The sequence below is a fragment of the Delphinapterus leucas genome, chromosome 12 (genome assembly GCF_059928025.1).
Source record: "Delphinapterus leucas isolate spDelLeu-1000000601 "Yukka" chromosome 12, BTC_Dleu_Yukka2, whole genome shotgun sequence".
Classification (NCBI taxonomy): Eukaryota; Metazoa; Chordata; class Mammalia; order Artiodactyla; family Monodontidae; genus Delphinapterus; species Delphinapterus leucas.
The window spans coordinates 94,131,047-94,157,590 of NC_143140.1; the positions used below are offsets into that span (position 1 = coordinate 94,131,047).

Genomic DNA, 26,544 nt, shown 5'->3' on the forward strand with positions numbered 1-26,544 from the left:
CCTCCCATAAACCTAGTTCTCCCTTGAACCATGGTCCATCTGTGTAAATCACTCCTCCGTGGGGAGGGCTTTCCTAACCACAGCCAAATAAAAACAGAACCTGACTTAGAAAAGATTTTATTCTCGAGGATACTGCAGGGCGAGGGGACTCTAGCAACAGCAGAAAGCTCTGACTTGAAGGTCTGCAAGCTTCTCAAGGGTTAGGCAAAAAGGGCTTTCTTTACAGAGAGGGGTAAACACAGCTAGAAAGAACCGGGGGTGGGAGATGGGCTGGGAGGGTGGCTTCCTAGGAGAGGACATCAGGAGGGGCTCCTGCTGGCCTGCGTGTGCTCAGGAGGGGCTCCTGCTGGCTCTGGGTGAGGCTGGGCCAAAGGTCTATGCCTGGAGGAGGGAGAGAAGCTGAACGGAAGGTTGGTTACTGAGCGTCATGTTCCGAATGACCACTGGGGACTGAAGTGAGTTGAGGAATGGGAATTCGGAGGGTCCGTGTCTGCCCTTGTCCCAGGTAAACAGGGGCATCTTGCAGTCGTATCTGAGTCCTTGCAGTGAGCTGTTTTCTGGAACACAAAGGGCAGGGGGACTTTTTAACCTTCGCTGTGGTTCAGGATCACAGGCTCAAGTAAAATTCAGCATCGTCACCACTGGCTACTTCCCACTGCATCACCTTGTTTATTTTCAGCAAGCCTCTCTTCATCGCCTTGGAGTTTCCTGTTATCTCTGTGTTCATCCTCTCCACCCCTTCCTCACCCCACCCCCCAGGGTGCATTGACCGTGAAGCTGATGAGGGCTCAGCTCAGGCCCCTCACTGGCATGGGCCTCCAAGGCCCTGTCCCTCATTTTGTATTCATGGGTTTTTGTTCCGGTTCTCAGTGAGGGACCTCCAAATTGTACAAGTTTTCAACCCCCAAACCTGGATCTGGACCTGGGATGTCATCTTGTTCGATACTGTCCACCTAGCTAGATCCTAAACAGAGCAGAGGGAGAGTCCAATAAACGTACAAGAAAGAAGGTATAGCACAGGGAACTGTATTCAATACCCTATGATAAAGCATAATGGAAAAGAGTATAAAAAAGAATGTATATATGTATGGCTGCGTCACTGCTGTACAGCAGAAATTGACGCAACCTTGCCAATCAGCTAGACTTCAATACAAAAAAAATGTAAAAAAAAAAAAAAAAAGAAGAAGGTGGGAGGGGCAGCTGGGGTCCAGGCCAAACTGGGGCTCTGGAAGCTGGCGAGTTGTCACAGGGACAGGTGGAGACGCTTGATGGCTGTAGCCTCAGGAGGTTGGGAGGAACCCGAGTGGTAAGGTTACGGGCTCCCACAGCGCAGCGTAAAAGAGTACAAATCATGCTGTTTAAGAGATAGAGTTAGCTTGTGAAGAAGCATGTCCACAGGAGGCAGGGGACGAGATGGCAACAGCCATTTCAATGACCAGATCGGCCTTAAACCAGTGCTGATGACTCAGACTCTCAGGAACCTTTATTACACAACTTCTTATTGGTTTAACTCCCTTTGCTCTCCTGTTCCCAACTCAGGAAACACTGCAGGTTATACTGCGACAGCAAACACCTCCCAAATCTCAGGGCTTCACTAACTACACCAACAAAGGTCAATCTTTGCCCGTGTTCCATGCAGGCGGTGGGTCAGGTTATTTTCACTCTGGGACCCAGGCTGAAGGAACAGCTGGAACTGGTACCTGCCTTTCCAACGGCCCAGCGGTGGCAAAACCACACCCGGGCTCCGATCCCTCAGCATCTGACATCTGGTCTTCTATTCAAATTCTTTTGGCCAGAACATGTCACATGGCCAAGCCTGGTGACAACGAGGAAGGAAGTGTACACCTCCCACAGGGGAGGGCATTGTAGTCACAGAGCAAATGTTGAGAGCGTACGGGGAACGTCAGCCAATAGCTGGGAAAAGTAACATGGTCCACCGTCAATGAGGAGGCGGAAAGAAGGCCTTGGAAAGCCAAGCAGGCAAGCGGAGGGTGGGAGGTGGGCGCAGGTTGCTCGTCTGTGCTGGCCGGGGGTGTGCCCCTGCTTCCCCCCCCCCCCCCCCCCACTGCAAGAGATGCCCAGTGGGCGGAGTAACAGGAACCACGGAACAGCACAGATTTGGCTGAAAAGCCCCGGGTGGGTGCGCAGCACCTGCTGGTTGGGGACTTGTCAGATGCGAACTGATAAACACTGAGCGCTCAGCTGCAGAGCAGGCACCTGTGCTGAACGTCAGAGAGCAAAGTTTTCCAACAGTGCACTCCGCAATGGAGGTCTGCATTGGCTCTCAGGGAACAGAGCCCGGAGCTGGGGGCCGCGTGACCCGCAAGAGCCACGGGAGGGGCTTGCCAGCTGGGGTCCCGCTCACCTTCATTGGTGTCGTCCAGTCTTGCCGCCCCGTCCAGGCCAGGGGAGGCTCAGGTGAACGGGGGCTCTGGGTCAGGTGTCTCCAGCGGTTGGGAACGGGCCTGTCTGGGGGTGAGTTCAGACTCTCCACTTATGACCTGTGTGACCTTGGTAAGCTAACTGGCTTCAAGAAGCCTCGGCTTCCTCATTTGTAAAATAGGAAAGGAACGCGCTCTGACGACCTGTCATGATGGTCAAAAAAGTGTTGTTAGTGGCCTAGTGCAAGCCCACTGCGCCTGGCACGTATTAGGAGCCCAGTGCTGCTTTGTTTCTTATGACAGAGCCTGTGGACCCTCACCTGGGAGGGAAGGACCTCAAGGGGCTCCTGGGGGTCTCGGCGATTCTGCCTTAGCCCTGAGCCTGGTGCCGGTGGGCGTTGGTTTTAGACTTTGTGTGTTAAAAGCCATAACAGGAGAGAATGTCTCCAGTCTCTGTGGCATCTTTTTAGGTTCTGAAGCTTTAAGTAGCTTTGTCACACTTTGGGGACTCTTTCCTTAAAAACTCCTTTGCATTCTAAATTATTTATATATTGAGAAAGTTGGGACACTTTCTGGGTGTTTTCCCTCTGACCTTTCTCCGACTCTCATAGGACCAATACGTGTGGCCTTGCCATGCCAGCCTGGCTGCCGAGGGAGCTGTTCTGTGGAGCTGCTTTACTCTGAGCTGTGGTTATGACAAAACAGGAACAAGAAAGGAACAGAAAAAGATCAGCCAAGTGATTTTCATGGTGTCGTTTTTCTTGAAGATTCACTTTAATAGTTGGAACTATAGGGAAGAAACGTTTTGGAAGCGAGAATAAGACTACAACAAGCCAAACAGCATAATATTCTAAATGTGAAATAAAAGAATGTATCACTTCCTGAAAAAAGAAAGAAAAAAATGAGCTCACTGACACACACATATGCACCTGTGCACACATCCCACACACATTCCTACATGGATATTAGAAGAGACTGTTTACTTGGATTTTTAAAAAATTACTTATCTTGGGCTTCCCTGGTGGCGCAGTGGTTGGGAGTCCGCCTGCCAATGCAGGGGACACGGGTTCGTGCCCCGGTCCAGGAAGATCCCAAATACTGCGGAGTGGCTGGGCCCGTGAGCCACGGCCGCTGAGCCTGCGCGTTCAGAGCCTGTGCTCCGCAACAGGAGAGGCCACAACGGTGAGAGGCCCGCGTACTGCAAAAAAAAAAAATTACTTACCTTAAAAAAAAACTAAGCAGAGGAGGAGGGAGGGGGGGTATAGAGGAAGGCTGACAAAAGGGACAAACTTCCAGTTATAAGATAAGTAAGTACTAGGGATGTCACGTACAGGATGATAAATGTAATGAGCACTGCTGCATGTTATATATGAAAGTTGTTGAGAGAGTAGTCCTAAGATTTCTCATCACAAGAAAAAGAATTTTTTTTCTATTTCTTTAATTTTGTGTCTATATGGATGATGGATGTTCACCAGATCTACAGTGGTCATCATTTCAGGATGTACAAAAGTCAAATCATTATTCTGTACGCCTAAACTCTATTCAGCGCTGTGTGTCAATTATATCTCAATAAAACTGGAAGAAAACCAAAAATTAAGCAGACTTAGACTTCTGAGATTTTACGACACGACTGAGCTGTTTTCCCTTAGATAAGCACTTCTGCCTTACAAATAATAGTTGAATATTCATTAACAGTTAATGTAGTGGATATTCTATTAATATTTAGTCTTGGTCAATAGTGTTTAGTAGCCGATATAAATACATATAATAATGCTCAAACATACTGGAAAGGGCTCTGAAGTAAGCCATCGAGTGGCCTTAAAGCTACTGTGTGACCTTGAACAGGTGCAGCTGAGGTTTCCAGCTGTGCCCATGCATGCCCCGGAGAGAGCCTGGCACCCTGCATTCATTGCACCGGCCCTGCCTCCCTACAAAGACCTCCTCTGAGTGAGATGGGTAGTGGGAGCCCATAGGCATTATATAGGAGGCTGCCGTGCAGAAAAAAGCTTGTGCAAGCTTGTGCTTGCTGTGAATATAAGTCCCAAATAATTATCCCTTATGTACAAGCACTGAAAAGTCAATTTCAAAGAAAAAAAATCCCAGCTCATTCAAATGGGATTCCTCCTTCCCTCAAAGGAATGAGAAGCGTGGGCCTCCTGCTGGCCTTGCAGCGCAGCTCTGGCTTCCTGCTCGCGCCCGCTTCCCCCTTCTTGGGGCCCCTGTCCTTGTCGCCACCAGCACCGTCCATCCTTCCAAGTCCCCTCCCGGATCCGCTGCCTCATGGAATGCCTTTGCAGAACTGTCCCCGTTCTTCTCCCGTCTTCAAGCATTTAAAACGGACGGACAAACCGAACTGCATCCCAGTGTTGTGTCATTTTCCAAAGTGGCCACGGCGTTCTTGCCAGCCCAGAGACTCTTCCAGAACCTTGTCCTGCTCCGTGGAGTTACGGAGGCCCCTGCTTCAGTGACACTGGGTGGGATTGCTGACCCTTCGCCTGGGAGAACGTAGCGGAGGGGACGCTGTGTGGCTTCTGAGGTCTTACAGCCTCCCTGGGCTCTCTCTCCTGGGATGCTCCCCGGAGCAAGCCTGCCAGGCGCTGAAGCGCAGACTCAGGCAGAGAGGCACGTGGGACGGCCACCTAGGAAGGACCGGAGCCAGCAGCACTGCCCCAGGTGACCCCAACACCCAACCTGACTCTTCCAGCTGAGACCTGACATCGGAAAGCAGAGTCAAGTCACCCTGCGGGGGCGTCTGAGCTGCGGCCCCAATGAGCGAGTGTGATGGACGGCAGTGCAGGGCACTAGTTTTGGGGCATTTTGTTCTGTAGCCTCAGTAACTGGAACAACTGGTGACCAGTGGAGGAAACTAACCAAGGGACAGGACGGAAGCCGGCATTCTTTGACTGTAATTGTTTGGTAGATTTAACTTCAGAACAGTGTAGAATAAATGTTTTACATAAAAATTCTTAAAAGGCCACCCCTCAAAACTAAAAGCAAAGTGAAAGAAGTGTCTGTCGGTATTGGGTAGGTTGCTTGACCACACAGGAAGAAGTATTTCAAGTATTTTTTAAACTCAGTGATTTTACTTCCCGGTACTTCCTAGTGGGACAGATCCTAAGGCCAAATTCCCACAGAGGAAACTTACACTGTTTTCGGTTTCCATTTTGTTACTAAGCAGGGAGTATTGTTACTGTGAAACTAAATAAATAAACACAGCAAATAAGTCATGATATTAATGCCACTAGGGATGTTTTAAGTCTGCGAGAAAGCCGGTGTAAAAAGGGAGGTTAAAGAAATTAAGAACTGCATGAAAACTTAAAAGTTGTGTCATGCTAAATTTGAATTGTAAATGTCAGTGAACTCATGATATATTTTCTTTAAAAAGAAAACAGAAAAAAACAACTGAGAAACGAAAAGCCTTACTACCTAGCTCTAGCCACTGAAAAGTCCTGGTACCAAGGACCAGCTCAGTACCAAGGAACACCAGGACTGTGGTCTCCAAAAGGAACCAGGGCTCCCTGAGAAATGGCTGCTGCCAGGTCTGTAGAAGGAAAGGTTGGACACGAGCCTGGAACACACTGTTGCATCAGAAAGCAAGGGAGCTGCTGGGGCCCTGTCCAGAGAACTCACAGGCGGGCTTGAGGGGATGATTTGGGGGTATCGCAAAGAATAATGACTACAGTGGGTTGAAATACATTAAATCTGTTAAAATCCATGAATGCATAATGACACCCCTCCCCTCCCAAATCCTCTTGGTCACCCTTGGGGATTGAGTGGCAACAGAAGCAACTCGTTATTCTGAAAATTTATAAATAAAGAGTAAGAATCACTCATTTATTTATTTTTTTATAAATTAAAAAAAAATTTTTTTAACATCTTTATTGGAGTATAACTGCTTTACAATGGTGTGTTAGTTTCTGCTGTATAACAAAGTGAATCAGCTATAGGTATACATATATCCCCACATCTCCTCCCTCTTGCGTCTCCCTCCCACCCTCCCTATCCCACCCCCTCTAGGTGGTCACAAAGCACCGAGCTGATCTCCCTGTGCTATGCGGCTGCTTCCCACTAGCTATCTATTTTACATTTGGTAGTGTATATATGTCAATGCCACTCTCTTACTTCATCCCAGCTTACCCTTCCCCCTCCCCGTGTCCTCAAGTCCATTCTCTATGTCTGCGCCTTTATTCCTGTCCTGCATAGGAAGCACAGCTCAGATTAATCAAATAATTGAGGAGGAAGAGTTCTTCTGTATGGAATTCCAGATAAAAGATGAAATAATAGTATTACAATATTACCATTTTACAACCACACATAAAATAACAAATCCCGGGGTATGATCATCAATGGAAGCTAGAGCAGTAGAGGAAAGCTGAGAGGGAAATTTACAAGGGATGGGTCAGTCCGAGGTCGTTAGGAGCCACGATCAATACTAACGTCACACAGAGACAAGCACACGTGACGTCACACAGAGAAACACAGGTGACGTCACACAGAGACACGCACACGTGACGTCACACAGAGACACGCACACGTGACGTCACACAGAGACACGCAGAGAACACACCTCACCGCCTGTGGAGCAGCCGTGCCACAATCTTACCTTTCTGTGTGTTTTGCTTTTAGGTTATTTGGTGCTATAGCCTCAGGTTCTCGTTATACAATTTCCCTTTTATCATTAAAAAAAGTCCCTTTTGTATCATAATGCACTTGCTTCAGATTTCACATCAGTGACATCCACATTGCTATTCCTGCCTTATTTTGTTAGAAGGCACCCTGGCTCCGTTCAGTGGACGTTTGTATTTGGAGACCACAGTCCTGGTGCTCATTGCTACTGCGTTAGTCACTGGTCCTAGTGCTTTCCAGTGGACAGAGCTAGGAAATAACTTCCGTTTGTCCTTTGGTTTTTGTTTGTTTGCTTTTTAAAGAAAATAGACCATGAGTTCATTCTGACATTTATGAATCAAATTCAGGATGAAAGAGCTTTGCTATTTTGTTATTTTCTTATTTTGATGTATCTTTGTGTCTCCCTTTAATGTCTTTCAAGCATTTATTTGGCCACGGATTAAAAAGGGGACTCTATTGGTCTACATGCTATCTTGCTTCCTCAAAATATAGCTAGTCATTAAAGTCATTTACCTTTCCCTTGGGGCTGCTTTTGGCCTGGGAAACTGATTAAAACCACAGAGTAGTTTACCTGGACCAGATTAAGACTCATAACCTGTCTTAACTAGCTTAAAGTAAGCAAGATTCCATCCTCAATCACCTTTCACCATGATCTTGAGAAGTAGGGGGTCATTTGACACATCATTGCTGTTAACTCTCCTTCCAGGTCTGTTAATGCAACAGCAAATGCCGCAGGGGAAGACGAGTCAAAAGGGGGTCCCAGGAAGAGAGTGGAGGCTGCTTCCTGCTAGACCAGCAGTAGGATTAGAGCCTGGCAGTGCCCCAGACGTAAAGGCAGCCGTGGTACGTGGGCTCAGAATACCAGAAATCCTGCTTTTTCCCAGTCGTCTCCCTCCTGCAGTGCTAGCGTTTCATTTTCACATCTCTGCTGGGAGCTGTCTCCTCCTGCCCTTCAAATCCTCTCCATTCCTCAAAACACAACTCAGGTTTCATCCTTTTCCTGAAAGCTGACCTCCTTCACCTAATTTCCCCAGCTCCTGAATTCTAATTTCTCTTGTAGGCTAAAGCCTTTGAAAATATACTCTTGTGTATTGATTTATCCCTCTCTTCCACAATATTATAAACTCCTCGGGACAGAGCTGGGTCTTTCAATCCTTGCATGTCTCCGCTGTGCTGTGACAGGGCAGGTGCTTAATAGTTATTAATAAGCTAGTTTATTGCTTTAGTCCCATTCAGCCAAACGCACTTTGTCCGAAGATATGCCCCTATATGTGCTAAAAAACAAAACAAAGCAAGCAAACCAAAAACCCCACCAAACCCAACTTACATTTATATACTCTTTCTGGATTAGAAAGCATTTTACTTTCATTATCTTACTTAGTTTTCTAACAACCCTGACGGTGGACAGTGCCGGAATTTACGTCCCTTTTCCAAAAGGAGGAAAGTGAGGCCTTCAGAAACTCAGCACCTGACGAAGACACAGCTCCTCGGTGGGTGAGCCAACGGCAGAGCCAGTGTAAGCCTTCAGACTTCTCTTCCTCCTGTACCCCAATAGTTCTAGAAAATGTGTAAGAAATGTTACCTAAAATCTTGGTGATAATGCAAAAAGATGCTTCCGGGTCCTTCGAATGTCATCCTGGAACATCACCTCACAGGCCCCCAAGGACGCTTTATTCTCTGCAACAGCAGTTCTCAAGCTTTTTGTTCCAGAATCCCTTATACCCTTAAAAATTATTGAGGACTCCAAAGGACTTTTGTAAATATGTGTTATATTAACAATATTTACCTTATTGGAAATTAAAACTGGGGAACGTCCAAAAGTTTATTACTTAATTTTAAAATAATGGCAAAAGCCCACTACGGATTAACATAGATAACATATTTTTAATAAAAATTAACATATGTTCCAAAACAAAACCAACTGAGTGAGAAGAGTGGCATTGTTTCTACATGTTTGCAAATGTCCTTAAAGTCTGCCTTAATGGAAGAAAATCGGATTCTCATATTTGCTTCTGTATTCAGTCTGCTGCACGAGGTTGCTTGGATAAAGAAAATCCAGGCCCACGCAGGTATGTAGTTGGAAAGGGGAGGAGTATTTTAATAGACTTTTAGAAACTGGACAAATAATCTAAAGTGATAAAAGCTCAGCTGCAATGTGGAATCTGAAGCTCTATCAGTGAACTTTTTGCACTCTGTTACCTTGGAATCAATTGCTCTTTCTGGAACGTTGAAGGGCATCATTTATCCACACGTGTAGGCAGAATAATGGCCCTGAAAGACACCCCTGTCCTACTTCCCTGAACCTGGGAGATGTGGCAAAAGAGACATTTGCTGATGTGCTTGTGAGGGACACTGAGAGGGAGACAGACGGACAGAAGAGAGTGACAGAGATGCAACAGGAGAAGGACTCAACCCGCCGTTGCTGGCTTCAAAGACAAGGAAGCAGATTCTCCCCTGGGGCCTCCAGAAAGGAGCACAGGGAGACCCGTGTCAGACGGCAGAACCGCAGAACTGCAAGATCACAGAGCTGTGTTGTGTGAGGCGCTAAGTTTGCGGTGGTTTGTTGCAGCAGCAATGGGAAACTCTGACACCGTGTAGACTTTGTAATGTCGTGAGCTGGTCATTTGGAAAGTAGTGGTTCACTGGGTTATGTGCAGATTTTCCCAGTGTTGACGTGGTTCATTACACAGTCTCAGAGAATCATTAATATCACACTGATTTCATCAGAAAACTCTTTAAATATTAGGAAGCTTTCAAGGACTCACAGCAGCTATCCAAAATTTTCACTTGAAAACTTTAATTTTATCCTGGGCAACAAATACTGTCAGCGGTTTTCCTTGAAGTGACAGACTAACTTCATGCACTCTTGAAAAATGTCTTCTAAATACTGAAGTCTAAACGACCAGTTTGTCTCTCAGTGGTTCTTGCAGATGAAAATGGGTCTCGGGCTGGATTAACTGAAGCGAGCAAAGGAAAAGACAAAATAGCTCCGGAAGCCTCAGGTTCCTCTCCTTTGCTTCTTTGTCTCGGGCTCTGACTCCAGGGCCACCTTCCTCCTTTCCTTCTAAACCACCTATGCCTCGCTATAACCTCCATCCGGTCACACAAATTTTCCCACCAAACTTTCTCTTTTCTCACTCCCTTTTCCTCTGAACTTGTCAGAACCCGTCCCTTTAAAATTAAGCCTTCTGAGAATCCAGGGACTAAACCCTTCATTTTTCATATTCCCTGGACTAAAGCTGAACTGCAAACTGTAGCCAAAGATTTTCTCAAAGTAACTGAAGATCCTCACAGATTTGCTGAGGAGTTTATTATAGTCACTCAAACTTATCGACATGGTTTCTCTGACTCATAGCAACCAGTTCAGATGCTTATCAGCGAGGGTCAGACCCAGATTCAATGAAAACTGCTAATTTGGAAAGTCCCGAAAGGTGTCTAGAATCACAACTGGGAGACCAGCCCTCTAACTTATTATATGATCAGGTTCAAGCAATTCCCAGGGCTTCTCCAAAGCCTGTTGCCTGGAACAAAATTCAAGCTTCACACAAAAATCTGATGAACTGTTCATGGTTATTATAATTGACTTCAGAATGTTTTTAAAGAAAATTCTGGTCTTTCTTCAGATGTTGACTCCACCTGGGTAGCTTTTAGTTCTGTTTATTAATAGGCTGAACTGGGATCTTTCTAGTAATAAGGGCTAGGATGGAACGGGAGGCTGTGTCCACTCCAGATTTAGTCACCCTGCCAAGTCAGCTCTCCCACACTCTAGATCACTCACCTCCAAGGAAGACCACGAAAATTCTTCACCTTCACCTCCAGCAAATGAAGGCTCCTGAACAAACCCCAGACCCTCCTAGCTCCTGCTCCTGTTGCAAAGAGCCAGGACATTGGAAAGGAGAGGGTTACAAATTTGAGCATGTCAGGGGCCTTCAGCTCTCCAAGCAGCCTCTCCAGGGTCCACCCGGTTCCCGGTGACGGGGCTCCGAGTAACTACAGGGGCTCTTCTCAACCCTCCCTCTTAATTGGCCTGAACATCTCTCCAGATGGGGATGAGCCTTTTCCAGCCCTAACTGATGCTGGAGCCACATGCTCAGTGCTCAGCCCCACTACTATGGATAGAAAACAGTCCCTGCCTTGGAGTACTAACACAGTTCAAATAGTGGGGATCTCTAATGAACCTCAAAAGGTTCCTGTCTCTGGGCTTCTCTGGTGGCGCAGTGGTTGAGAATCTGCCTGCCAACGCAGGGGACGCGGGTTCGAGCCCTTGTCTGGGAAGATCCCCCATGCCGCGGAGCAATTTGGCCTTTGAGCCACAACTGCTGAGCCTGCGCGTCTGGAGCCTGTGCTCCGCAACGGGAGAGGCCCGCGCACCGCGATGAAGAGTGGCCCCCGCCCGCAGCAACTAGAGAAAGCCCTCACACAGAAACGAAGACCCAACACAGCCAAAATAAATAAAAGTAAATAAATAAAAAAATTTTTTTAAAAAAAGGTTCCTGTCTCTGAATCTATTCCCTTTTGTTTAGGCTCTTTGAGAAATACCCAGCCTTTTCTCCTTAGTTCATCCTCTCCAGCCATTTATCAGGCTGAGACTCCTTAGAGAAGTATCATGCCACAGTTTCTTTCTCCCAAAAGGTGGAAATAATCCTAGAATTTGGGAGTAGTCATCAAGTAACACACCAAGTGAATTAAATGACCCTTTGACGTCTTTTATTTCCTCTGTCTCTCATTGTGCTAGAGCTGATGCTGAAAGCGCTGGTCATCTGTCCCTATCGAGTCAGCTACCACCACCTTATGGGCAAAATCTCCAAGTGGCAAAATTAACAGCACAGCTCCCACTGAGGTTCTAACAGACCCCTCAAAAATCTCTCCCCAGAATTAATCAATGCCCTATAAGTAAAGAAGCCCTTCAAAGCATACAGCCTGCAACAGAAGATTACAAGGCTCAAGGTCTCATCGCCCCTTGTACTAGCTCCTGAAACACTCCCATTTTACCAATGAGAAAAACCTAAGGGCCAAGGGTGAAGGCTTGTCCAGGACCTCTGAACAATAAACTACATTATTATCCCTGACACCCCGTTATTTCTAACCCTCATATGTTACCAACATCCATTCCCAATGGAAGCAAATTTTTTCCGGTAATTGATTATGCAGTGCATTCTTTAGTATCCCAGTTGATGAACCTAGGCAATACCGTTTTGCGTTCAGTTGGAAAGAAAAACAATTTGCCTGGACAATAATGCCTCAGGGTTTTACCGAGAGTCCTTCTTATTTCTCACAAATCCTGAAGGCTGATCTAAAGCTCCCTAGGAGTTCTACTGTGTTGCAATATGTGCATGATTTGCTTCTTTGCTCTTTTCCTAAAGCCTCCTCACAAAAAGGCAGCATCCACCTGCTAAAGCTTTCAGCCTTAATCACATCTATATTCTAGCTCTATGTGAGAGTTACTTCTTATGTCTCTGCAAAAGGATGATGGCTCGAATTTTGGACCAGAAGAAACTAAAACTATTAGAAATGTTGAAAATATTTTATGAATTTCCAACTGTTTCCAGTAACTTTCTCATAGTTAAAACAAGAATAGCACGTGAAGCAATATATAGTGAATCAGCCTCATACGTTGAACCTTTACTGTATGGAGCAATGAGCTATGTAGGATTTAAATGGACAAGAGTCTGAAAAATAGCAATTGACCAAATTTTTAAACATCCAGTTGAGGGTGAAAAGGCTCAATCCTTTCCACAAGAATGTTCTCCCATAACTGACTTATGAATAAATACAATCTTGACTTAGAGTATTTTAATTTTATCCAGTGAAATTAACTATAGAGGTTAATCACTAAACAGAAAGCATCTATCCTTCTATGTTTTTATCACATTCTTTTTGGTTAAATTTCGAGAAGCTACAGTCATGTAATTTAGTTTGGAAGTAATGTCAGTCTTCATGAGAGGCTTATGCACACGCACTCATACACACACACACAAATATCTTTTGACAGCATCTAAATGCTTCTGTCCATATCTGCTTCTAAATCTAAGAAGTAATTCTCTTTGAAAGAACAGCCTTATATAAGCTTTTAAAATCCTAATTATGAGCTCTGAAATTCAGCTTTGAATTACTTAAATTACATAAAATTGATATAAATCATAGGTGCAGAAAGCTCAAGGTCAAGGCAACTGTCCTGAAAGCCACTCAGATGTCTCAGCAAACTGGAATGGAAACAGAAATGAAAGCCATAAAAATGACTAAGAGTGAAAAACTCACAGATTTTCTATTTGTTATCCGGTTTTTCTCACAAAACTCTGCCTGTGAGATATACATACATGCACATATGCACATGCACATACATATATGTACATGCACCACGTGTGTGTTGATTGAAAAATACCTTTTCTAAACATTATGATGCTGAAGTCATTTCACTTACCTATTCACTCAACAAATTTATTTGCTACCCTGCCAGGCATCCATTATGGGGAAATAAATACGAAAAGAAAATGCTCTCTTTCCTAAAAGGGTCCATGATCTACTTAAGAGACAAACATTTGTAAATTATTGATGAGTAACAAATAATTGCAGAAATGTAGTAAATGTTATAATAAAAGTGTAGATTAAGTGCTATGTGGATGCAGAAAAAGAAACGGCCAAGTTGCCTATGAGACATAGAAGGTTCCTCAGAGTAGACAGCATTTGAGCTGAATCTTAGAGGATGAGGACTTTTCAGGTAGACAACACAAGGAAGCGTGTTCTGGGTGGAGAGAATGAAGAATGCTGATAGATCATGCTGTGATCAGGGCACGTGAATAACGGCTCAACGTGGCTGAGAGCGGAATTCATACAGAGAGTGAGGAGAAATTAGGTTGAACGGGGCTGTTGACCTAAAACAAATAGGCTGCCAGATATTTCTCCAGCAAAGGTGGGTTTATTCGGGACCAGCAGAGACTTGCAGTTCAGGGTCTGCAACCATGGCGTGAGCCACATGCAATCCCTGCACAGCAAGGGATGATGAATGCTTTTATAGAGGGAAAAGGAAGTTGGGGGGCGGGGGCTACAGTAAACAAAGTGTCCATGGCTTTTCACTGGCTGAGTCCTTGCGGGAAGAAGATGCCTCTTTCTCTTCCTGTTGGGCTCTGCCATCAACCATCACAGGGAGTGAGAGCTCCTCCTTCTGGTCTCCCAACCCTGGTTAACTGAGGTTTCTGTGTATTGATTTTTCACATTTCCACTTTTGATCAAGATCTTTCTCTGAAAGCATCACTGATCAAGAGTCAGGTTTTATATTTCAGTGGATTTTTGTCCCTCAGTGCCAGGAAGGACTTTTCAGCGTGTAGTGTCCTACGTTGGAGGGAAAGTGCACAGATTGGAAACCTATTGAGGTCACATTTGAGTAGCAAGGAGGACCAGGAGGGAGGGAGAACTCTCAGACACTTTTTGTCAAAGTCTATATGTGGGCTTCCCTGGTGGCTCAGTGGTTGAGAGTCTGCCTGCTGATGCAGGGGACACGGGTTCGAGCCCCGGTCCGGGAAGAACCCACATGCCGCGGAGCAACTAAGCCTGTGTGCCCCGACTACTGAGCCTGCGCTCTAGAGCCCACGAGCCACAACTACTGAGCCCACGTGCCTAAAGCCCGTGCTCTGCAACAAGAGAAGCCACCGCAATGAGAAGCCCGCGTACCGCAACGAAGAGTAGCCCATGCGCAGCAACAAAGACCCAACACAGCCAAAAAAAAAAAAAAAAAAAAAAGTTTCCCCACCAATATTGATTCACAATAGCTATCGTTTTGCCAGAACAATGTTTTGATGCATGTACAGCAGTGGGGAGTGGGAACTTTAGAGTCTCTAGTAGGACTGGCTTCTTTGGTCCCAACCAGAGTTTCTCTTTCTATCAAACCAACAGTTGTTGAATTTCCAATCTTGTTTTTCCTTTTCTGAAGCCAGTTGTTGGACTTCTCTAGGCAATTTTTCTAAGTTGTTATTTGGGGAAATTTCCCTTTGGACCATGACAGAGGTTTGGCTTCTGTAGGTCCTTTTAAGGGCAGCATTCCTAATATATTATTAATAAGTATTATTCAGATATTAACTTGATCCCTAGAGGGTCAAGTTTAGAATGCCCTGGAATCTTAATATCTGAAGTGGCAGGTTAAAGTATTGTATTTAATAATTCCTGGACATAGGGAACATTTTAAATTTTCCTTCCACTGGAAGTAAGGAAGGCACATCGCTTCCACAAGATTCCAAAATCATCAGGTACTCCGAACGCACACCTACTATTAGTATAAATGTTGGAAGCTTTGTCCTTGGCTAAAGCACGGGAGTACATAATTCAGCCTGTTGGGCTGAAGAAGCCACAGGTTCTTGTTGTCCTTACCTCAGACAACATCAAAAGGGGTTGTAATAGCACACCCAGCACAATGTCTTCCTTTGTCATCTTTTACATAAGAACCCTCTGTGAGCCATAGAATTTCCTGTGGCTCATCACAAGGAATCAGGATGTGGTCCATCAGTGTTAAATGGTCATGAGGGACTTTGTCATTGCTGGAGGGCAGAGAAGTAGCCATGGTAAGGTTATTACAGTGTAAAAGAGGTATGTGGGGGGCAGTTAACAGAAGGGCTTCTTAAGACGTGAGGTGGCTGGCTGAGAAATGTTGAGTGTGGTGGGAATTCAGGAGGGTTTCTGCTGTGTGGGGTAAAAATGGTTACAGAGAATCCACCAGGATTTTGTCGGTGGCCTTAACCAAAAGGGCAAAGGCAATAATGGCTCTAAGGCGAGGGGGTAGTTCTGTGCCAGAGAGTCTAGTTTTGAGGGATAATAACCTTATGGGTCAATGGTGGTCCCCATGTTTTGGGATGAGTAACCACAGGGCATTTCCTTCCTTTTCACGTACAAAAAGGAATGTGATAACTGAGATGCCCAAGGGAAGGTGGGTTCTTCAAACTTTCTTTTAAGGCCTTGAAAGCCATGTCATCCAGTTATTCCCATAAAATTGGGTGTGCGGTGTTACTGTTGAGTAAAACATATAGAGGTTTGGCTCTAAGAGAGAAATTTGGAATCCAGTTTGGCAAATAACCAATTATCCCAAGAAAACCTCACGGTTGGCGATTAGTTTTGGGTTTGGGGAAACTTAGGACCCCATGAAATCCATCTGGATCTAGGTGTAGCCCTTGTTTTGGTATCAGAAGCCCTAAATATAAAACTCAGGTTCGGGCAAACTAATTTTTTCCTTTGTAACCTTATGTCCCTTTATAACGGGGTTGGCCGAATGCAAATGACATTCTAGAAGTTCTCTCATTAAGAATGTTTTGTCTTAAATAATGATGTTTTAAATATAGATGTAAACACATATGTGTATACATAATATATATGTATTGAGAAAAAGCCTAGAGAAAAACTCTGAAAAAATTTCTTTTGTTTATTTTCCAAGGTTTTATAATGACCACATGCTACTTTCGTAAACAGAGATATAATTAAAAAAATTAAAATCTAGAAATACAAAACTTCATCTTCATCTGGTTTCTTGTCAATCTAATTAAATTCACAAGTCTTAGCTGTTCTAGAATACTGGGCACAATACTGAAAATCAGGCATCGAATTCTCACTCAAAGTAGAATAGAAGTATATAGAAAAATGCTAAATCAAACCTCCAAATTAAAATCTTTCAAGCTGCACGAAATGACTGATTATCAGTCCGAATAATACTTTGTTTTTTTAAGTAACGTTTGGAGGTCAGTGTCTGCCACATGAAATTTCCTATAAAATATATACTAAACACAAGAAGTTAGTAAATGAAAAAAGTACAACATTTTAATGTTATAACATGTGTCATGATAGTTTCACTTAATGAAGAAATATTCTTAAAGTAAAATGAAAATCTTAAAGTAGAGCATACTTTGTTTCTAATTAAAACATTCATTTTATTATCCTTTTAAAGTTATTTTAAATTATTTCCCAACTGATTCGTGAATAGTTTCCAGTCATATCTTACTGCCCTCAGAAGCAGCCTTTTTCAGCTCCTTTTGCTGTTTCCACAGATACTCATTTCCCTCGTTCTGTGTTTGTACTCACATCTCTCCCTGCATCACTTTATTTATTTATTTTTTTACTTTTAAGTGAAGTTTTTATTTATTTATTTTTATTGGAGTATAATTGCTTTACAATGGTGTGTTAGTTTCTGCTTTATAACAAAGTGAATCAGTTATACATATACATATGTTCCCATATCTCTTCCCTCTTGCGTCTCCCTCCCTCCCACCCTCCCTATCCCACCCCTCTACGTGGTCACAAAGCACCGAGCTGATCTCCCTGTGCTATGCGGCTGCTTCCCACTAGCTATCTACCTTACGTTTGGTAGTGTATATATGTCCATGCCTCTCTCTGGCTTTGTCACAGCTTACCCTTCCCCCTTCCTGTGTCCTCAAGTCCATTCTCTAGTAGGTCTGTGTCTTTATTCCTGTCTCACCCCTAGGTTCTTCATGACACTTTTTTTTTTAATTCCATATATATGTGTTAGCATACGGTATTTGTCTTTCTCTTTCTGACTTACTTCACTCTGTTTAAGGCATTCTCGGTGGTCATCCAATAATGGAAGATAAAGACTTAATGGCTTCTCTACTCATCTTCCCCAATTTTCCTCTTTCCTGCCATGCAGTAAGGATTAAAACAACATTAATTTACCCTTTATGAAAATATAAGTACTTTTTCCTGCGAGACAAGTTGTATACCATGATTCTATTTCTTATTTCTTTCTTTTACAGTGTTTGCTTTTCCTAGGGTTAAAAATTTAGGTGTCTTCTATCATTTCTCTTCTTAGGCTCGCCAAAAGAATTATGTTAAAAAACAAAACTAAACTAATTGCTATTTCCAAATGGCCAAGCATATCAGCACACCGGGGAGTTATTGTTTTAGTCTCTTTGGCATCATCTTCCGTTCCAGTAGAAATAGGTTTCTTCCTAACCCTTCCGTACACCTGTCCTCCCAGGACTTCTGTTTACTTCTCACTTCTGCTGTATTTGCACCTCCACCGCCAGGAAAAATTCTCCGCTTTTAAGGACCTGTGTGATTAGATTAAACTCATCCAGATGATCCCGGGTAATGTGTTGAGAGCGTTAATTTAATCACACCTGCAATGTCTGCTTTGCTAGATAAGAAAACATACACATAAGTTCTGGGGATTGGTATGTGGATATCTTTGGGTACCCATTATTCTGGCCACCTTACATATCTTTTATATCTTCCTAATTTTGTTCACTTATTTCTCTTAATGCATTATCAGTTTGGTTAATTTGCTCTCGTGTTATTACTTTTTATAAATTTATTTATTTAATTTTATTTTTTGGCTGTGTTGGGTCTTCATTGCTGCGCGAGGGCTTTCTCTAGTTGCGGTGAGTGGGGGCTATTCTTCATTGCGATGCGCGGGCTTCGGTAGTTGTGGCGCGTGGACTTCAGTAGTTGTGGCACACGGGCTTAGTTGCTCCGCGGCATGTGGGATCTTCCCGGACCAGGGCTGGAACCCGTGTGCCCTGTATTGGCAGGCGGATTCTTAACCACTGTGCCACCAGGGAAGCCCTCATGCGTTATTTTTTAACACATACAAATTTAAATTCTTTCCTGAGTTTGTCACTTCCTTTCTGAGTTTTTCTAAATCTGACATATGTTGCTTTCCATATCTTATGTCATTCTTTATGTCTGCTATAAAGCTAAAACAATAAAACAGCCAGTTATTTTACCAGCAAAACAGGTTTATTCAGGAGCAGCAAAGAATTGCTATTTGGGACAGGCAACTATGGTGAACCACATGCAAGCCCAGTAAAGCAAAGGAGAGAAAACTCTTTTCTAGAGGACAAGGGGACGTTGGAGGCTATAATAAACAAAATTCCCTTGGGGGAAATTAGTTTAAAGTATAGTGGCTGTTCATTGGCTGAGCTGTTTCCAGACAAGGAGAAAAAAAGTCTTTCTCCCCACTGCGGGAGATAGTAAAGTAGCATCCATTCCTGGGGGAGATGCAAGGTACGTCTCTTTTTGTTGGAGTCTGTATTGACCTTGAGTGGTACGTGCATGAGAGCTCCCCCTTCTGGCCACCCCACTCTTTTAGTGAGGTTCCCCTTTAATAATTTCCACCTTAATTTATTTCAAAATATCAGATTATCGTTCCCACCTATGTGGGAGGCATGACTTTCTGGCTTCCCTAGAGCCAGTGATCCCAGTGAGCAACATAGGAGAGAGGGCCCTTCTCTGGAACCCAGCCTCCGAAGCCAGACGTCACCATTTCCCTCTCAACGCACTGGTTGCACACTTATGTCCTCCCTGTTCAGTGTGGGAGGACATATGGACCCTAATTAAAGGACATTCTACAAAAGACCTAACCTGTACTCTTCAAAAATGGCGATGTCATGACAGACAAGAAAGGCTGATGCCCCTCCAGATTACAGGAGACTAAGGGGACTTGACCAGTGGTGACTGTGGACTGAATCCTGAAATGGGAACAACGTCTGCTATGGGAACAAACAAATGGGAACAAAGTTTGACTATGAATAGCAGATTAGATACCAGTGGTAGTGGGCCCAGGTGGCCCAGAGCTTACGGTTAGATATTGAGGAATTTTGCAAACTGGGTGTTAAATTGTTGGTAACTTGAAATCAGCCATGGCGAGCCATTTCCCATGGAAGTGGCAAGTGTTAGGAATTAGGACTCCCCCTGCCTCACCCGCAGTGCACCAGCATGCCACGTGACAGTTGGATTGTGACAACATTCAATTTCCTGATTTTGGTCACTCTACTGTGTAGGGCAAGCTTCTTTTTCTCAGGGAGTCCACAGAGGGTAAAGGGACCCAATGTCTGCTGCTTACTCTCAAACAGTTCAAGATAGATCAATTAATTGATCAATACGTAGACAGTAATACAACAAAATGGTGACCTTCGGTAAATGTGGGTAAATAGTTCTTTATACTATTCTTGTCACTTTCTGTACGTTTTAAATTTAAAAAGAACAAAACAGAAACAAAAAGCTCCAACCCTAATATGCTGTAGGCTATGAAGCCCTGGAAACATGACTGACTCGCGAAAGGCACACAGGATGTAGCTCTTTAGTCTAAGGCTCTCATAGCACCTTGAAGTGGCCTTTCTTAAAGATTTAAAATTTTCTTTAAAATGTCTTATGATAGGGCTTCCCTGGTGGCGCAGTGGTTGAGAGTCTGCCTGCCGATACAGGGGACACGGGTTCATGCCCCAGTCCGGGATCCCACATGCCGCGGATCGGCTCGGCCCGTGAGCCATGGCCGCTGAGCCTGCGCGTCCGGAGCCTGTGCTCCGCAATGGGAGAGGCCGCAACAGTGAGAGGCCTGCGTACCGCAAAAAAACAAAAACGAAAACAAAACAAAAACCAAAAAAAAAAGGAGAGATGGTATATGTTTGTATACACGTATATATGAGACATTTGAAGAGGCTGGGGTTTCTTTCAATGGACATATCCTGATCTTTGTGTGTTGTGTATATTTTATTCTTCTTGTTTATTTTTTAGATTCACCAATTAAAGGAGCCTAATTTTCTATATCACCCACGTTTTAGAGAATGAATTCACATCTATCTTGGACTTATAATAGTATTAAATTCTATTTAATTTAATTAAGTTAATGGTTTTAATTAATTTATCCTAGCTCTAACATACTGGTCAAATTCTGAACTTCAGCATCAAGGGTATTTAACTAATGGGTTAAAACAATGGATCAAAATAGTAACGACAACTCAAAGTGATTTTTAAAAATCCCAATTCTTCAAGAATGAGTAGTACACAGCTTCTAAAACACAGAGAACGTACGTTTCCAAGGTTTGAATGTACCATACACTGATATGGTACCATACAGATGGCTTCTTGTACCCGCCACTTATGCTCAGACATGTACTTTAGCAGCAAGATAATTAAATTCATAAAGAGGGCTAAGTATTGTAAAGCTAAATAAGTAAATAAAACCTGAGAGAAGTCGTGCGGTAGAAGAAAACCGCTTTCATATTGTCCTCGGCATTGAAGAATATCTAATTTAAAGGCATCAGCTAAGTGGTGAATCTATTATCTGACAGTATTAGCTATCATATCTTAGAGCAGTTAATGAGAATTAGTGAAAAGGGTGATCCTTGCCAGTTGTCCTGGTGCACGCTGCCCCCTGGTGGCTCTTAATGCATCTTTGAGAAGGTAGACTCACCTTTCCTATCTCCTGCAGTCCATGTCTTCATCCAATCTTTTTTTTTTCTATTTCTTTAATTCCATTTGATTTAATCAAGTTATATTATCTAAATGTAATAGAGATATTACATTTGGGAGGAGTATTTCCATAAAATATTTTGAGAACCAAGTAGACTTGGATGGTTCATCCTAGCTGCTGTGTGACTGTGGGTAAGCTGCCTAACTTCTCTGAGCATTAGTTGTCTCATCCATAAAACAGAGCTTAGAAAACACAAAAATTAGCTCAGAGTATCATGGAAAATATGCGATGAGGCTGTATATAAAACCAACTCATAATAGTTAATATTCTTATCGTGCTCTCTGTTTTAGACATTCAATACTATCTAGCAATCTTTCTAACTATACATATTCCCACACACGGAGAATTTTACCCCGTTTACAAATCGGAAACCAAGGCACAGAGAGATTAAGGAACTTGCTACAGTCAACACAACCAGTAAGAGGATCTGAACTCATGCAACATGGCTCAAAAGTCCATACATTTTTTTTTTTTTTTTTTGCGGTACGCGGGCCTCTCACTGTTGCGGCCTCTCCCATTGCGGAGCACAGGCTCTGGACACGCAGGCTCAGCGGCCATGGCTCACGGGCCCAGCCGCTCCGCGGCATGTGGGATCTTCCCGGACCGGGGCACGAACCCTTGTCCCCTGCATCGGCAGGTGGACTCTCAACCACTGCGCCACCGGGAAGCCCCAAAAATCCATACTTTTAACCACGACACAAAACCCGTTATCAGAAAATCTTCGTTGAAATAACGAACTAAGTAATTTCAGAAATGTATGATGAATATGCCAACAGGGGAAGTACAGACTTCTCTTTTCCAGCGTGTTAGTGTCGTTCGCACAGTCTATGAAGCATTTATGAGAACTCACAGGTCATGAAGCACTTCGTTCATTCTTCACCTCTGTCTAAACCATCCCGACCTCTCAAGCACAGGACGGCTGACCTCAAGAGAGAAAGCATTAATACTCCTGAGTGCAGATGGAGGGACTATAGCCCCGTGAGTCATATGCATTTTCAATTTCTTGATATTAAAGAAACAGGGACTTTCTATGCCAAGAATATGCAAGTAGGAAGTCAGAAGGCATTTCCCCTGCTCCAGCCTCCTGAACTTATTATCAGAATCTAGTAAAAGAGTTTGTTTCTATAACATAGTCTCGTCTCTTCAGTCCATCTTCTCTGTACCCTCACTTCCGCAGCATTGCAGCATGAGTCCAGGCCCTTCTTCTTCTTCTTCTTTTTTTTTTTTTTTAAAGCAAATTGTCTATTTTTAGGTGTCAATCAGAAATACATTGAAAAATGTATGTTCACGCAAAAAGTTGTACATGAGTGTTCACAGCAGTGTTTTTCATAATAGCCCAAACTAGGAAGCATCCAAACGTCCACTGACAGATGCGCAGATAAATAAAATGTTATAACCATACAATGCAACATTACCCCGTATTAATAGCAATACGAAATGAAGTGCAGAGTCAATGCCACAACATGGATGAAAATGAGAAGGCGGTGATGTCGCACAGCTCTGCAGGTGTATGAAAATCATTGACTTGTACACTTTAAATGGACGAATGTACGACGTATGAATTATTTCTCCACAAAGCTGTGACGAACAGAGTGATACACTGAATAACTCCCATAAGGAGGTGAGTTCAATAATGTCAAATCATCAACTGTGTGCGGTTTCTCTTAAAAAAAACACGGAGGCTAAATTAGAAAATACAAGAACAAGCGGAATGTGAACACATAAACTGGTACCACATCTAAGGGCATCTTTTCTATCATTTCATTGTAAGCATTTTTTTAAACTTTTAATCCATCAGTTTTGGTGAGATAGGGAAATTAATAAATGAATAGCTCTCTTACCTCCCAACTCAAACAATAATGCATTTCCCATTTCTTCTTCCTTAATTTAAGGCTTATTTGGGACATTTTAAAAATTTAATGGTATGTTTCCTTCAGTTAGTAAAATAAACTTTAAGCAGTAGTATTAAAAATCCCATGTTTACAAATGATAAATAGTGACATCTTCGGCCTTAAAGTGCTCAAGGAAGTCAGTGCTTTTGCACAGAGCTTCTACTTTGTTGACTTTATGATAGGAAAAACGCATGCGTTTTAAGGCAAATTCCCCCGTTGTATAAACGACTCCCTGGGAGTGAGGAGTTATACTAACTTTTGTGATAGAGTAGTAATTGAAATAATACCCTAGTGACTTCGAAAGTTATCTTACAAAGCTGCTAAAAGAATCGAAATGGAGAACCGTAGCTTAGCTGAAAGAGGAACTCTAGTTGCAGACCTAGAAAAAGCCAAATAAAGATCAAGTGCACCGTGGCCTACTCACTGCCCACAAGTTCCCTCTGCCCGCGTCCATCTCCCCTCACCCCCATCAGCAACAAATCAGATCCACATGTATGTTATTTTAAATTACAAAACTCTATGAGGTAGGTTAATACTTGACAGCTGAGGAAACCGAGGCTGAGAAAGGTCAAGAGGCCTTGAGAAGTAACAAACGGTACAAATCCTCAGACTCAGGAAGCCCAGCGAAGGCAGATGTGCTAGTAAACGTTTAACACCTGGCTCTCTGTTTCTTCTTTTTTTAAAGCCCTCATTTACAGTATTTGCCCGCTTCCTTAGTGTTTCCTACCATAGTGGGTTTCAAGCTACCAATGTGATATCATGGGAACACGCCTTGGGTTGATAGTTGGCTGTCATATTCTTCCTTCAGCATTTTTCTATCATTAATTAAAAAAACCTGACTCCACAGTCTTTAAAATTTACCATTACCCCCATTTCCACAAATGCTGGAGAGATTGCACAAGTCAGAGCCCCCCGCCCCACGTGCATCCCCTCCCGCTTAGTCACAACTGCAAAGCTGCGGCACCACCCCGGGGGGTATGGCCACCCCGCTTACTACCAAGGGTGGGTCCTCGTGGCCATCCGGCTGATGAGTACCCCGATTCCAGAACCCCCTTCCCAGGTCTGCTTCACATGACCCGATCTGGGGCGACTGTCTTGGTTTGAGTGCTCCAGAAGCAGAGCCTAAGATAAGGCTTTGGGTGCAGTTTATTTGGGAGAGGATGCCAGGAAGCACCAGTGGGGAAGTAGGGAAAGGGGACCAGGCAGGGAAGGAACTAACAAAGGCTGTGTTTTCAAGCACGTTTCTATTTAACTAGAGCTCAAACCCGAAACACTGGAAGCTAGTGGACACAACTTAGATGTGCCTCCTGCCCCCAGGGGTGATGGGGCTGGGGCTCCTTACCCACACATTCCCTGCAGGTCCTCTCGGGAGGTACAAACTCCCTGGCACTTCAGGTCTTCCTCAAATGCAGGCAGAACAGGTTTATTTGGGACAAGCAGAGATTTTGCAGACATCTTCTTTTCATAGACATGTTACAAACACACAAGTAATTTTTCTACTTCCCTAATTTGGATCCTTTGGTTACCGTCTGTTTTTTTTTTTTTTTTGCGGTACGCGGGCCTCTCACTGTTGTGGCCTCTCCCGTTGCGGAGCACAGGCTCCGCACGCGTAGGCTCAGCGGCCATAACTCACGGGCCCAGCCGCTCCGCGGCATGTGGGGTCTTCCCGGACCGGGGCACGAACCCGTGCCCGCTGCACCGGCAGGCGGACTCTCAACCACTGCGCCCCCAGGGAGGCCCCACTTACTGTCTTTTAATTTACTAATTTCACTTCATAATTCCTAATCATCTCTCTCTCTCTCTCTCTCTCTCTCTCTATGTATATATATATATATTCTGCCTCATTCTCTTTAACTCCTGCATTCTGTGTAAGGATGTTTCACAGTTATGCTTTGTAACTAGACTACGGTCCATTTGCATTTGTCTTGTTGCTGTGGAGGTTACTCATATCAGTGGTTACAAACACAAGGGGAAAATACTGAAAGGTCTCTGAGTCCTCCCTGTTCCCCTACGCACCACCTGGTACCATACCCTAGACTCAGCTACAGTTAAGTTTGTTTTTAATTCTTCTAGTTCTTTTCATTATAACTCTAAATAATATACATCCTGACCCATCAACCGTAAATAGCATATTTTAAAAGGATAAAATTTTACCTTCTCTTTCAGCTCCTAATTTTAAAACTTACATTACTTTTAGTTCTAATGGTGGAAGATTTTGTGACTTTATTTACCTAAGTCATTATTTATAAACTTACATATTCCCTATTGGCTCCCTGCAAAGGGAGATGAGGAAATTAGTATATTTACTCTCTCTCACCCCCCCACCAACGTTATAAGTCTGAGTTCTACTTTTATACTGTCAAGAATTTGCATTCGCCTCTGCAATTATGATTACATCTTTCAAACTTTGCCCATAATTGACTGAAAACACTCAGCAGCGTTCACGATATTAGGGGTACAGCAGGTCTGTAGGCAGCTCGCAAATGCCTTTCAGCTGAACCTTTTCTGCACCCGGGTCAGCCTCCAGCTGTCAGCACTCAGATGACTTGGTGTCAGCTTTGGCTTTTACCGGCCACCCGAACCTCCTCCGCTTCGCCCACCGCGCCCAAAGCCCCCGCCTCCGGAGACGCCCGAGGCCCCGCCCCGCGCCCGAGGCCCCGCCCCGACGTGACGGCTGGCTGCGCGCCGGCGCCGGGAGCGTGGGCTGACCCTCGTTGCCGCGCGCCGTGCGGGCTGCGGCAACCGTCGGCCGTCGGCGCGGCTTGGGCGGTTGTCTTGGAGAAGCAAGATGGCGGCGACGGCGGCCGCGGTGGTGGCGGAGGAGGACACGGAGCTGCGGGACCTGCTGGTGCAGACGCTGGAGAACAGCGGGGTCCTGAACCGCATCAAGGTTGGGCGGGAGGCCGGGGGGCCGGCGGAGGGGAGGCCGGCCGCGGGCGTCACAAAGGGGCAAGGGACGCATCCGGCGGGCCGCCTGGGCTGAGGTCCGAGCTCGCGGGCCACCTCGGGGCCGTCCGCGCTCGGGTCGAGGGTCTCTCCCGGGGAGCTTCCGGGCCGCGCGGCGGCGAGCGGGTGGGGGGGGCCCGGCCAGCCTTCGTCGGAGGAGGCCGACCGCGGCGTCCGGTGGTCGAGTCGCCCGCTACCCACTCTGGTCCCGTTCCAGGCCCGGTGGTCGAGTTGCTCCCCGCCCCTGGGTCTCCCCCGCCCCTGGGTCTCCCCCGCCCCTGGGTCTCCCCCGCCCCTGGCCTCTGCTGCTGGGCAGCGAGCCCCTCCCGCTGGCGGTGACGAGCGGGTGGCGGGCTGCTTCTCGGAGTGTACTTTGCAACCTTGACGCGACCGATGGGCGTCATGAAGGACCGGAAATCAGGATCGCAGCCAGAGTGATGGGTGCTGACAGTGC

General features: G+C 44.7%; 1 protein-coding gene and 1 long non-coding RNA gene across 8 annotated transcripts in view; one reads left to right on the top strand and one right to left on the bottom strand.

The window, feature by feature from the left end:
* Positions 1 to 105: 105 nt before the first annotated feature.
* LOC115802036 (uncharacterized) lies at positions 106 to 26,042 on the bottom strand. 3 transcript variants are annotated; one of them, XR_016395283.1, is made up of 4 exons: positions 24,487 to 26,037; positions 2,974 to 3,579; positions 2,366 to 2,585; positions 106 to 557 (listed from the first exon to the last, which is right to left on the bottom strand). It is a non-coding gene; the product is annotated as an uncharacterized LOC115802036 (long non-coding RNA). The 3 variants fall into 3 exon arrangements; XR_016395282.1 differs by having other exon boundaries at positions 106 to 1,914; positions 2,366 to 3,579; positions 24,487 to 26,042; XR_016395281.1 differs by having other exon boundaries at positions 2,366 to 3,579; positions 24,487 to 26,039.
* The window catches only part of CEP43 (centrosomal protein 43), a 27,230-nt gene continuing 26,551 nt past the window's right edge, over positions 25,866 to 26,544 (top strand). For 4 of the 5 annotated variants that reach the window (XR_016395279.1, XR_016395280.1, XR_016395278.1 and 1 more), the window contains exon 1: positions 25,866 to 26,034. Coding sequence is in view for 2 of the 5 variants with exons in the window: in XM_022561026.3 (XP_022416734.1) it covers positions 25,933 to 26,034 (102 nt within the window). In the remaining 3 variants the exon portion in view is untranslated. The remainder of the gene's footprint in view (positions 26,035 to 26,544) is intronic. The other variant, XM_022561034.3, reaches the window with a different exon arrangement.